General features: G+C 43.1%; 1 protein-coding gene across 1 annotated transcript; it reads left to right on the forward strand.

The window, feature by feature from the left end:
- Positions 1–14,259, forward strand: ppil4 (peptidylprolyl isomerase (cyclophilin)-like 4). Its single transcript, XM_070545488.1, has 13 exons — positions 1–124; positions 319–386; positions 1,417–1,481; positions 1,558–1,675; positions 5,737–5,879; positions 6,042–6,138; positions 6,236–6,352; positions 6,425–6,549; positions 7,597–7,663; positions 9,711–9,822; positions 9,906–10,002; positions 10,448–10,580; positions 13,575–14,259. Exons 1-13 carry the CDS (start codon positions 55–57, stop codon positions 13,761–13,763), a joined length of 1,401 nt encoding a protein of 466 aa, XP_070401589.1. The 5' UTR covers positions 1–54; the 3' UTR covers positions 13,764–14,259.
- Positions 14,260–14,635: the final 376 nt, after the last annotated feature.

Genomic DNA, 14,635 nt, shown 5'->3' on the forward strand with positions numbered 1-14,635 from the left:
CAAAGTGCGCATGCGCTTGGTACTAACGTTTTCTCGCGAGAAGTTTGGACCAGCATGGCGGTGCTTCTTGAAACGACGCTGGGAGATATTGTTATTGATTTATTCACAGAAGAAAGGCCTAAAAGTAAAGAAACTCTTTACATTTGCATGTAATACCAGTTTATTTCATTAACCAGCTTTTATCAAAGCCGGCTGCTACTTGATTTGTTATGGTGCTGTTAGCTCATGCTAATCAGCGCGACTGTAAAACGTTTATATCTGGGCGCTTAAATGTTTGTATTAAACATTTTATTCACCGGTAACTCTGCTCTTTTTCAGCTTGCCTTAACTTCCTGAAGTTGTGCAAAATAAAGTACTACAACTACTGTCTGATCCACAATGTACAGGTAACTAAACGGTCTAACCTATGACTTCAGTAAAGTTAGCAAGATATTCACAGATTCGACTTTTGTGCCTCAATAACTTCTGAACAGATGGGTGTTTAGAAACATTACGCACCTCTTTGGTATGGTGGTAAGGTAGTAAACAAACTACAACGTTGTTTATTTAAAAAAAAAACGTTCTCCGTCGTGCTCTGCATTGATCTCTTTGGGCCGACAGAGCAGAGCGGGCGCTCAGGGACCGTCTGCAAATGGTAATACCAGAAACGGTTGATGATAAAATATGAAAAAAGTCCAGTAATACACAATCAATCAATCAAAGCTTTATTTATAAAGCGCCTTCCGCAACCCTGTCAGGAAGCCCAAACTGCAGTGTGACCAAGTTCTACGCTACAACGTGGTTAGGAAACAGCTTCTGGTGTGGCTGTTCTGGTCCATCAACTCTGGATTTATAGATGTCTGCTTAAAAGAAGATGAAAAATAAACATGAAATACTCTAATTTAGCAGAGATTAACAGTAAAGTTACTTTTTTCTAGGGAGTACACCACTATCTGTATCCATCTGTTCAACTATCTAAAGATCTGTATCTGTACTCGGAGTGGGCGTGGTTTTTAAACCATGACCTGTTGAAGTTGTTAATTTAAAAACACTTTAAATAGATTAAACAACCTGTTTACAATCACTAGAATGCAGGAGATGACATCTCGCTAAACTCTTTCTGTGGGAGAACCCCAGACCAACCAATTACTGGTACTGTCACTGGCAGCAGGTTTACGTGTGTGTGTGTGTGTGTGTGTGTGTGTGTGTGTGTGTGTGTCCTTTGATCAGGACATTGTTTTGTTTCTTTGTTGGTGAAATTACAGGTGAAAGTCCAAAAATGAGTGGATGGTGCAAAAGTTTCACTGGTCGGGCAGTTTGTAGACAAATGTCATAACCTTTGCATTACATGGCCTTCTCCTACGGTATATTATTATTATTATTTGATGGATGTCTTTTAATGTTTCTTACTTAACAAAGAAAGTGTTTTTATTTCAGAGAGACTTCATTGTGCAGACTGGAGATCCTACTGGAACAGGTCGTGGAGGAGAATCTATTTACTGGTCAGTCATCACAGCTTGTGCTTGTCTTCACTCAAATCCGAGAGAATAATTTAACCTCTCACATCTGTGTCTTTAGTAAACTGTATGGAGACCAGGCCCGCTTTTTTGATGTAGAGAAGGCACCCCGCATCAAACACAGGAAGAAAGGGACGGTGTCCATGGTGAACAATGGAAATGAGCAACATGGCTCTCAGGTGAACCAGAGGGATGTTCTCAGTGTGGCTGGAAACAGACACATTAGGGAAAGCAGAAAAAATGTCCATTTCCACCGCTGGGTTTTTATGAAAATCCAATATTTTAAATAGAGCACCACAAAAAGAGTCTGTTTCTGGTCTGAGTGCTACCCAGCTTCCGTATTACAAGGTCCTCCCCCCAGAAAGCTGGTGTTAACAACCCACAGCTCCAGGTTTTTTGTGTTAGCATAATGGCACATGACATGAGTCGCATCTTCTGAAACCTCTGTTAGTCAGTGTTTTTTCTCTGATTATGACAAGGAGAGCAAATGTTTGATAGCCGGAGAGGTGCAGCCAGTTCAACAGACATCGTTGACTCCACCCACAAGCCAGTTGTGCAAAGGTGCAGGCATGTTCAAGATTTTTCATCACAAGCCGACCCACAGCACCAGACCTAGCACCCTCAGTAGCATCCGGCTGTGCCGGTACGTTTCCATAATCTACAGAAAATGATAACAATGTTGTTGTTGCTGCCGATTTTACACGTACATATAACACCGGACCGTTAACGTACCAGAATCACTTCTCCTTTCCTGATTAGAGTGCTGCTGCTGTCATGCTAGCTGGCTCGGCTTGTTGGAGGGTACCAAGTCCTGGCGGTCCCAGAAAAAGAACTTGTTGAAATATGTGGATCGTTTTGTGAACCCTTTCGGTTTATTTTTTCCGTTAAATAATGAATTTTTCACACATTTGCGTGATTTAAGTGCAGCAGATAAAAGTTCCTCGGCGAGTTTCCGCACGGACGCTGTATTGAGTGACGCATGATGGCTGCACACGCCCGGTCTCCGTTTAAAAAAATGGCATCTGCACATTCTGATCAACGTCGTTCAGAGCGGATCAAACCAGCTGGCTGTCGCTGCTAATGTGGAGTCTGTAGAGACTCTGAGCATCGTGTCGCCTCTCTCACACTGAGCAGGCCCGCTGTGGCAAACATGTAAACAAACATGTCTGCTGAACTTTTCCGCTGTGACAACTGATGTAAAGTTTTCATCCTACAACGAGAAACACGGCGCGGAGGACGCTCGTTATTTAATACGAGTTTTAAAGAAGAAACTCTGGGCGGCTGTGGGCAAACACAACACTCGTCTGTATGAGAGTGAGCTGCGCAAATCATAGACATGGACACGTAGACGCCCCATTGGGCGCTGGAGAGTTTAACAGTGTCGCCACCATGTTGGATGGGTCTCCTCACTCTCCAAAGTCAATGCAGAGTAAGCAACTATGCCCGTTTCTGTGCAGCCTACATTTACAACAACCAGCGTACAGTTGAAACAGATAACATGGGATGACTAGTGACTTTTCCAGCCTACCTGATAGGATTTTATATTTATTTATTTTTATTTAATTATATTTTCATTATCATGCCGTACCTTGTGTTTGATTTTGTGATAAAACTAGATAAAACGTGTTTGTTTGTTGGGTAAGCACCTTCCTCAGTAGAAATGAATGCACTGGGGGGGGGGGGGGGGGGGGGGGGGCTAATCCATCTAAAATGACGGTCGGCCATTACGGCATCTCCAATAGACCGCGCCAGTCCACGGGGCATCTACGTATACATGTCTGTGGTGCAAATACCCTGTAAAATAATTAAATACATTGTGCTAGATAAGCAGCCTGTGATGACACCTGGTTCTGCTCACTTTAGGAGCCGCTTCAGATATTAAATAAATATAATAATATACCGAAAATGAATCGAACATATATATGTAATATACCGTAAATCCTCTAATACAGGCCGGTATTCAATTAAAGGCCGGGCCTCCAATTTTGGCCGGTGTCGGAGTCAGCGGAGGTAAATAATGGCCGATCTCTTATTGTGGCCGGATGGAATGTGGTAACAAGCAAGTACGAGCGTCCCAGCGGCAGGGTTATAGTCCCCAAATCAACCAGCAGGAGGCAGTAGAGGTTCACACAGACCTTTATGAGGCTTTTTCTTCAACACTTAGTAATGCTACAGACACGATCCTCTATCACGCTCCTACCACACAGAGTCACGGTGTCAGTTAACCATGCTAATTCAACCCGCTCCACAGAACACACATCACCTTCCCTGTGGCTTACATAACACTCACACAACACGCAAATCAGCACATAGGAACCAGCAGAACGATAGGAAACACATATAACACAATACCCAGAATGCACCTGGCTTACAACCCCAGCCAGGTCATTACACTATCAAGTTCAAAGAGAACGTGCTGATTATGCTGCAGAACACTCTGGAGAGCAGCAGTAGGGGGTGTATGAACTACTCAACTTCACTATAGTGACTTGTTATGCCTGTCGTCGACTAGTCGCTGTCACGTGATAATGACCGGCAAGATGCAGCCCTCGGAAAAGACAGCAGCCTGCTGTCAGCAGGTGACAAGCTCCTGCGCTCGGGGGGGGGGGGGGGCAACGCGCTGTGCCAGACCGTAGGTACTGACACGCGATCGTTCATGTCGGTTCATTTCCTTTAATGTTTTCTGTCTTTTATTTGCGCCTGATGTGTATCGCTGCTGTGGAGCGGGGCGCTTCACCTTGTCCTCCGACGCACAGATCACTGATGCGGCCGGCAAGCAGGGAGCGCTCCGCTGTTTTCGCGGTCGGTAGATCTGCCTCCTGAGCACGGCCACAGTAACAATCAGGTGTCGCCACCTCAAAAACTAATTTAACACGCGATCGTTCATGTCAGTTCATTTCCTTTAATGTTTTCTGTCTTTTATTTGCGCCTGATGCGTTTCGCTGCATGCTGTGGAGCGGGGCGCTGCGCGCATCACCTTGTCCTCCGACGCACTGATCACTGATACGGCCGCCAAACAGCGAGCACTCCCCTGTTTTAGTGGTCGGTAGATCTTTTAGAACTGCAGTTCAAAGGTAACTCATGAGGTGAATATATATGAACCCAGGTAGCAGTTTTTCTTTAGGATTGAGAGGAGATGCAGGAAGATAATAAACAGACAGGACAGAAAAATAGTCAAATAAAAACAAGTTAGTTTTTGTACCTGCTGGTTGCAACAAACAGACACCATTGAAGGTCATCAGAAGTGAGGAACAGAAAATGAAATAATAATTTTAATGTTTAGAGCAGCAGGAACTCCGAGAGGCTGCAGGCGCATCAGTGAGTTTGCGGCCGCTGCGCAGGGGGAGGGGGGAGAGGGCTGAAGCAGGGGGAGGGGGGAGAGGGCTGAAGCAGAAACTACCGTCGTTAAAAGAAATGTGTTTAACTTTGAAAATGTGGGCGCAATTTTTATTGTCAAAACTCCAGCGAACCATTAGTTCATTTTGCTCAAATAGAAATAGAGGCCTGCCTCTAATACTGGTCCTCCTTCCAATAAAGGCCTGGAGCTTGATGAGCTTTTGTCAAATACAGGCCCGGGCCTGTATTAGAGGATTTACGGTATATATATTACATATATGTAATATATATGTAATATATATATATATATATATATATATATATATATATATATATATATATATATATATATATAACATATATATATATGTTATATATATGTTATATATATAACATATATATATATATATATATATATATATGTTATATATATATATGTGTTATATATATGTATGTATATATATAACACATATATATATATAACATATATATATGTGTTATATATATGTATGTATATATTACATATATATATACATACATATATATAACACACATATATATATATATATATATATATATATATATATATAACATATATATATATATATATATATGTTATATATATGTTATATATATAACATATATATATATATATATATATATATATATATATGTTATATATATATATGTGTGTTATATATATGTATGTATATATGTATGTATATATTACATATAATCTGTGTCAGCAGACGGCATCACTGATGGAGCTTTTAGTTTGATGTGAACTCTTATCTATACCGGCTAGAAATACTCTGTTCCAATAATGCTTCCAACGTTGTATAAAAAGTTCAAAGTTAGCAGCCAAACAGCAGTTACGAGTTTCTCATACGGTTCTCCCTCCTAGTTCCTCATTACGACTGGCGAGAACCTGGATTACCTGGATGGCGTGCACACGGTGTTTGGAGAAGTTACCGAGGGGATGGACGTCCTGGCCAAAATCAACGAGGCCTTTGTCGACAAGGATTTTGTCCCATTTCAGGACATCAGGTTGGTACGAGCAGCCTGTCGTGATGGTCGGTGTGTGTTCAGACAGAAACGTTCTGTTGCACTTTGGAGCCCAGTCCCCATATGGAACAACGTTCTGGGACAGAATCAACTGTGTGGTGCTGCTCGTCTCTGTGTGGGCTCATAACTACCCCTGTGTTGTAGAATTAACCACACCGTGATACTAGATGATCCGTTTGATGACCCTCTGGACCTGCCGGTGCCAGACCGATCCCCGGAGCCCAGCAAGGAGCAGTTGGATGTGAGTCCAGAACCAAACCATATCCAGCTCTTTCAGGTCCTCTACTGGGTAGTGAGTGTGTCTGAAGCAGCCATCGTCGTTTTGCTTCATAAACCAGAGCGGCCGGATCGGAGCTGAGGAGGTGATCGATGATACTGAAGGGAAGGAGGCTGAGGAGCTGGAAGAGAGGTTGAAGGAGAAGGAGGCTAAGACTCAGGCCATCCTGCTGGAGATGGTAAGATGTGCTCTCATCTCTCTGCTGAAGGTACCAGATCCAGCAGAAACCTTCTGTCCTGCTCCCCTGCAGGTGGGGGACCTCCCTGATGCAGATGTGAAGCCTCCAGAGAATGTTCTGTTTGTGTGTAAGCTGAATCCAGTAACCACTGATGAGGACCTGGAAATCATCTTTTCTCGCTTTGGACCCATCAAAAGGTATCGTTCACCTCGGCCAGACTTCCTGTTAGCCAGCAGCCAGCTGTGTTCAGCTCAGGGCTTCCAGCATCGTGAAGAAGGTTCTGTTTCAGCCTGGCTCGGCTCTAACTGTCTAAGCAGGCCAACCCGTTCACTTCACGGTCTTTGGGTAGAACCATCAGACTGAGAAGGTGTTGGTGTGGTTCGGTCGGATCGGAGCGTTGTAAGTAAATCAGAACTCCAGCTAGAGCTCAGAGATGTTGGTCTGATGTGTAAAGAGTCTAATCTAACCAGAGTGTTCTCCTCAGAAGAACCCTAACCATCACCTGTGCTGAAGCATTCCTCTGGGTCTAACTGGGAATGCTGGTTTTCCTTTACTCTAGTCTGTGTCTGTGTGTGTGTGTGTGTGTGTGTGTGTGTGTGTGTGTGTGTGTGTGTGTGTGTGTGTGTGTGTGTGTGTGTGTGTGTGTGTGTGTGTTTCTCATTTAATTTTGCTTAATGCTTTTTTTAATATATGAAACAGGTGAAACAGGAAAAATGAGACTCTGGTGCAGAAGTTCACTTATGTCAGTAATTCAACGTAAAAGGTGAAACTGACCTATGAGACGGACTCATGCGTGTTTCAGCCTTTATTTGTTATAATTGTGATGATTATTGCTTACAGCTTATGAAAACCCCACAATCAACATCTCAGATAATTAGAAGGGTGTGAAAAGGTTCACTACTCTAGACTCCAAGTGTCACATGATCACAGCTGATGAATCCAGAACACCTGCAGAGGGTTCCTGAGCCTCTGGTCTCTCAGTCTGAGCTGGATTACTGACATAAAGGGACGTCTGCTCCATATTTTAGTTTTTCCAGTTTCACCTGTATGGTGTGACCAGAACCGTTAGAAAAGTCCGTTTTTAGCACACAGGTCCATCAGAGACTGAAGCTGAACCCGGAACACCAGAAGCAGCATCGTAGAACCCAGCTAGTGGAGGTGCTCTGGGGACTCGACCGGCGTCTCCAGACTCGGTGACGTTTTTGTGTGAAGAAAACTAAACTAACTGTTTCCTTTCTGTCCAGCTGTGAGATCATCAGAGACTGGAAGTCTGGAGATTCCCTCTGTTACGCTTTCATCGAGTTCGATAAGGTTAGATCCAGTACCCAAACTCTCCTACAGCCATCCATCCATCAGTCATCCATCATCTAACTATGTATCATCCATCCATCATCCATTCATACACCAATCACCCAACCATCCATTTTCCAACCATCATCTAACTATGTATCATCCATTCATACATCCATCATCCATCCTTTCATCATCCCACCACCCATCATCCGTCCATCATCCATTCATACATCCATCATCCATTCATACACCAATCACCCAACCATCCATTTTCCAACCATCATCCATCCATCCATCATCTAACTATGTATCATCCATTCATACATCCATCATCCATTCATACACCAATCACCCAACCATCCATTTTCCAACCATCATCCATCCATCCATCATCTAACTATGTATCATCCATTCATACATCCATCATCCATCCTTTCATCATCCCACCACCCATCATCCGTCCATCATCCATTCATACATCCATCATCCATTCATACACCAATCACCCAACCATCCATTTTCCAACCATCATCTAACTATGTATCATCCATTCATACATCCATCATCCATCCTTTCATCATCCCACCACCCATCATCCGTCCATCATCCATTCATACATCCATCATCCATTCATACACCAATCACCCAACCATCCATTTTCCAACCATCATCCATCCATCCATCATCTAACTATGTATCATCCATTCATACATCCATCATCCATTCATACACCAATCACCCAACCATCCATTTTCCAACCATCATCCATCCATCCATCATCTAACTATGTATCATCCATTCATACATCCATCATCCATCCTTTCATCATCCCACCACCCATCATCCGTCCATCATCCATTCATACATCCATCATCCATTCATACACCAATCACCCAACCATCCATTTTCCAACCATCATCCATCCATCCATCATCTAACTATGTATCATCCATTCATACATCCATCATCCATCCTTTCATCATCCCACCACCCATCATCCGTCCATCATCCATTCATACATCCATCATCCATTCATACACCAATCACCCAACCATCCATTTTCCAACCATCATCTAACTATGTATCATCCATTCATACATCCATCATCCATCCTTTCATCATCCCACCACCCATCATCCGTCCATCATCCATTCATACATCCATCATCCATTCATACACCAATCACCCAACCATCCATTTTCCAACCATCATCCATCCATCCATCATCTAACTATGTATCATCCATTCATACATCCATCATCCATTCATACACCAATCACCCAACCATCCATTTTCCAACCATCATCCATCCATCCATCATCTAACTATGTATCATCCATTCATACATCCATCATCCATCCTTTCATCATCCCACCACCCATCATCCGTCCATCATCCATTCATACATCCATCATCCATTCATACACCAATCACCCAACCATCCATTTTCCAACCATCATCTAACTATGTATCATCCATTCATACATCCATCATCCATCCTTTCATCATCCCACCACCCATCATCCGTCCATCATCCATTCATACATCCATCATCCATTCATACATCCATACTTTACGCGAGGACAGGATTAAGGATTCTATGCAGAATATAATAAATGAGGCCCCAGGTCTCTCCAGCCGTGGTTCTTCAGGGCTCCTAACCAAAAAGTTTACATTTTTCTTTTTCAACACACCTAATTCAATGGCTGAATCACCTGCTCAGCAGCTCATCAGGATCTACAGAATCCTGCTAATCAGCAGGTTTGTTGGAGCAGAGGCAGGATAATGACCCTGTTGTGTGTTGGTTAGTCATACTAGCTTTAGCGGTTAGCTGTGTGAACTCGGTGATGTGCTGTTTCATGGACCCTGTTGGTGATTGACATGATAACGTTTGATGGCCCATCATATGTCTTGGTCAGGACTGGGCCAGTCTGTTACATTGGACCGGGACTTTCCTGGTTGATTTAGCTGTTTTCTAGAGGAACTTGAGCTGCGGCACCTTTCTACCTAAACTTATCTACTCGTTCTAAACTTGCTGTCCTGTCTGTTCTTTTTGTTTCGACAGCAAGAGGACTGCGAGAAAGCTTACTTCAAGATGGACAACGTACTCATTGATGACCGGCGGATCCATGTGGACTTCAGTCAGTCGGTCGCTAAGATCAAGTGGAAAGGAAAAGGTGCTCACACTCGAGCTTTAAACATGTTTGAGGACATCGTCTTGAAGAAGTAAAGCTTATGTTGGACCTTATGTGTGCATCAGGTGGCAAGTACACCAAAGATGACTTCAAAGCCTACGAGAAGGACCTGGAAAACCGAGGAAAGCTAGCTTTGAAGGACAAGATGAAGCCCAAACAAGAGTATCTTTGTTTCGTAACAGTTGGGCGGGTAAACAGACGACAGATTCAGAGACGTTTACACTTAACGTCAACTTCATCTATGTAGCCCTTTCTAGTCACTAGCGTGTCCCCAAATTGCTTTATACTGGCACAACAACACCATGGGAACAGACGTAAAAGACTTATTAATACAATAATAATTATAATTATTATTTAGTGCTTTTTGAGGTACGCGGAGAGCTTTCCATTTTTCACACATTCACTCATTCAAACACTGGTAAGCTGGGATAGATCCAGCAACGTTTTAACTACTGGAAACCTGCCTACCTTCTAAACTGCTGCTGATATTATATCCTACACATATGTTTGCGATACAGCTAGTACACACACACACACACACACACACACACAGGCAGACACAGACCAGAATCTTTCTTCTTGATGATTTCCATAACTTTCCGATCAGTTCCAAGTATGACCTGCTGATTGAGGATGAAGAGGAGACAGTGAGCCATCAGCACCTTGACAAGAAACATAAGAAGAAGCATCATCATCATCATTCAGATAATGAGGATGGCAAGAACACCAGAAAACACAAAGTAAAGTTTCTTTTCTGAATTTCCTCTGAATATTCGGTGCTAGTTTTAGTTCCAGGTTTGGGTTTTGGGGATACGGGTTATAGCTGAGCTCTTTTCTTGGAGGCAGGTTGACTCACTGTTAACTTTAAACAGATGACTCCGTAAACCTGACTCACGTTTCTACATGCTCGTGTTCAGGAAGGTTCAGCTCAGTCACCTAAAACAACAAGTGTACCAAATTTCACAATCCTCAGTCAATGCATGGCTTTGGGCTGGCAGTTGTAATGGTCCTAGGGGGCGCCATTTTGAAAAAGTTGACCACGTCCACCGAATTTTGATAAGTTTTATTGCAGGTCCTATTAGAAGAAGAAGAAAAGTTCTTTTCTATAGCGCCTCTCAAGATAAAAATCACGAGGCGCTTCACAAAAACAAAAAATGGAAAATATAAAGAATTTAGAAAATGATTAAAATATATATTTAAAATGAGCAAAAAATAGACTATTGTGATTAGAGAGAGTGAACAGGAAAGAGGGAGATCAGTGGATCCTGAGGAAGGTGGAATAGGTGGGGAGAGCAGAATAAAGAGAGAGAGGTGAAGAAGGTCATACAAAAGCCAGCTTGAACAAGTGAGTCTTCAGCTGCTTTTTAAAGGAGACCACTGAGTCCACTGGTCTCAGGCTCAGGGGGAGAGAGGTCCAGAGTCTGGGGGCCACAGCAGCAGATGATCTGTCACCTTTGACCTTTAGCCTGGTGCTGCACAACCAGTAGGCTTTTATCGCTGGACCTCAGGGACCTGCTGGGGGTGTAGGGACTAAGAAGATCACCAATGTAAGATTATATACATAAGCCGGCTGTTGCAGCGCTCCGCCAATGACATGGCGACCGTAGATCAAGGCCGATCAAGGAAGCGCAATTTCACAGAAGCAGAAGTTGAGGTACTTGTGGGTGAGGTGGAGAAATGAAAGGAAGTGCTTTTGCAAAACAAATAAAAAGAAAATCCACGGAGTGGCACAGCGTTGCTGAAGCCGTCAAAGCTGAGTTCTTCAGAGAGATCTGTGGTGGATATAAAAAGAGTGGTCCAATCGGGATTCGATCCCCAGACTCCTGGGTAAAAGTCGTGTGCGCTAACCAGTCACCCAAACAGAGATCTCCCCTGTCCAAGTAGCCAGGACACATGATCAATCGGGTCACAGTGACAGGACACACACCGTCACTGACGCATGACGTTCTGTCTCAATCTGTCCCCCTGCTGATAGTCTGCATTCTGGGCTTCAGGCTGTGTGTGTGTGTGTGTGTGTGTGTGTGTGTGTGTGTGTGTGTCCTGTGAACTACTTGTAACTATCCTTCAATACATGACAAACAACTGACAAAAAGATCTAAAAATACTGAAGCAGCAAACTTCACAAAAACCAATATTGTTGTCATTCTCAAAAACATTTGGTCACAAATTTAATGACACTTATATCTTAGTGGTATTTTTATTTCAGAATTTTGGGATATTTTGTATGATTATGGAGAATCTGTGTTTGTCTTCATGTCCGCCTGCCCGTCTGTCTGCGTAATGATTTCAGCTGCTAAACCGTGATCATGAGCGTCAGTGTTGGGCAAGTTACTTCAAAACTGTAATGCATTATTTATTACTTGTTACCCTCATTTTAAAGTAATTCATTACTGATTTTAAAATGTAAGGCATTACACTACTTTTGCATTACTTTAAGTTACTTTCACCAAAACAACTTCAGTATGAGTCTGGTCATGTGACGCTCAGTGAGCTCATGACACATATGTGGAAGGTGATGTGGTGTCTGAGCTAGGGTTGCTGTTAAAAACAGTCAGATATAATAACAGTGCTTTAAAATGATTGTTTATTAAATAAAAGCAACAACAATCTGTACTCTCAGCACGCTGCCATCTTACATTAACTGAGCAGGGAGTGAGGTGGTGGGGGCTCCAAGCCTATATTTGCCTTGGTCCCCAAATGCCTTGATACGGCCCTGGATGTGGGACTGACTTCTGGGGTGATCTGATTCTATCACATGTATAAATATTAAATGCGTATATATTATTGCTTTTCACTGGTAAAAATGTGTATTGGGGATAAATCTTCCTACTTATTTCTTTTTTTTTCTTGATTTTATGTGAATAATTTCCGGCCCTTTCTCTCTCTAACCTTCCTGCATGCTGCATGTTTTCTCCGTCTTCCAGAAAAACTGTTTCCTAGACTTCCTACTTTCTATCAGCCAAAGGGATCTTCTCATGTGCGGCGCTCCAGCAGTAATGAGTTGAAATCACCGGGGCACAGATTATGAACTCAGCTGAGGCAAAGCACGTCAGAAAAGTACAGAATACCAGAGAACATGCGCTGATATGAACGATCGCAGGTGAATTATTTTGTTTTAGTGGAGCAATTTTGTGAATGTTGCAGCGGCCGCGCGCAGGACGCCGCTGGAGTATTTGAGCCGGTACCGCGGCGTCCTCTCTGCCCGCAAAGCTGAGTCCATAAATGACGTCATATATGCAGATACTGGATCTTTCTGCGGGTTTCCTGCTATTTGAATTTTTAAGGAACACGTCTTGATTTTGGGTTTAAAAATGCGTTGTAATTACCGCGTTACTGACAATTGTACCGAGTAAATATTACCATTTACTTTCCCTGTAATGCCTTACATTACCACATTACAGCAAAAAGCAATGCATTACAGTAATTAATTACTTTTGTACTGCATTACTCCCAGCACTGATGAGCGTTTACAGGGTGTTCTGCTGGAAGGTCCCAAGTCTTCGGTTACTCTGTCAGAAACACGTCCATATGAGAGTAACGCCTCGTGTCCTATATGTCACGCTGCTCCTCCCCAATGGTTTCCCAGTTCTGGAATCAATAATCGTGTGAACGTGTTGATCAGGTGTTCCGGGTTTGTTGTAGCAGAAGACTCCTAACTGAGAAGCAATGCCTCCATTTCAAGTGAAAGGTGATCCGTCTGTCCTCACTCTTGTCTTCTACTGTCGTGTTTCCAGGACAGTAAGGAGAGCCACGGTGACAGGAAGGTGGGCCGCCAGCACTCACGTTCACGCTCAAGAGACCGGGACCACAAGCACAGAAAGTCCCGATCCAGACATGACAAAGAGGGTCAGGACAAAGGTCACAGGGACATGAGCCGCTCCCCCAAAAGGTCGAAGGACAAGGACAGGAGCAGATTCAGATGATTGTATAAGAATAAAACCTGAAGTCCACGATGTTCAGCTCACTCTTAGATCACTAACGGGTCTGATGTGGAACTTTTACATCCAGCAATGAGAACCTGGGAGTCTGTGGGTTTTTGTTTTAGCTCATCATGTGAATGTGAAGGATTTCTGTAGTCAGACTTGTGATAAATTAAAGGCATAATATGCAAATTTTTCCTACTTTTAAATCAATTCTTGAGCCATTATGCTTTAAATTCACCCTTTACAGCAGGGTTGTATAATTCTGGGCCTCAAGGGCCGGTTTCCAGTGGTTTCTGTAGTCCAGCAGTTCCCAAACGTATTTAGCCGCACACCCCGTTCCATGTCGACACAACCCCCATAGCCCCCCCCCCTCTCTCTGTCAATATATATGTATACAGGTCCTTCTAAAAAAAGCATGTTGTGATAAAGTTCGTTATTGTCTGTAATGTACTGATAAACATTAAACTTTCATATGTATCAGATTCATTACACACAACTGAAGTAGTTCAAGCCTTTTATTGTTTCTAATATTGATGATTGTGGCGTACAGCTCATGAAAACCCAAAACTCCTATCTCAAAAAATTAGCATATTTCATCCGACCAACAAAAGAAAAGTGTTTTAATACAAAAAAAGTCAACATCAAATAATTATATTCAGTTATGCACTCGATACTTGGTCGGGAATCCTTTAGCAGGAATGACTGCTTCAGTGTGGCGTGGCATGGAGGCGATCAGCCTGTGGCACTGCTGAGGTGTTCTGGAGGCCCAGGATGCTTCGATAGCGGCCTTAAGCTCATCCAGAGTGTTGGGCCTGGCGTCTCTCAACTTTCTCTTCACAACATCCCACAGGTTCTCTACGGGGTTCAGGTCA

This window comes from Nothobranchius furzeri, chromosome 2 (genome assembly GCF_043380555.1).
Source record: "Nothobranchius furzeri strain GRZ-AD chromosome 2, NfurGRZ-RIMD1, whole genome shotgun sequence".
Classification (NCBI taxonomy): Eukaryota; Metazoa; Chordata; class Actinopteri; order Cyprinodontiformes; family Nothobranchiidae; genus Nothobranchius; species Nothobranchius furzeri.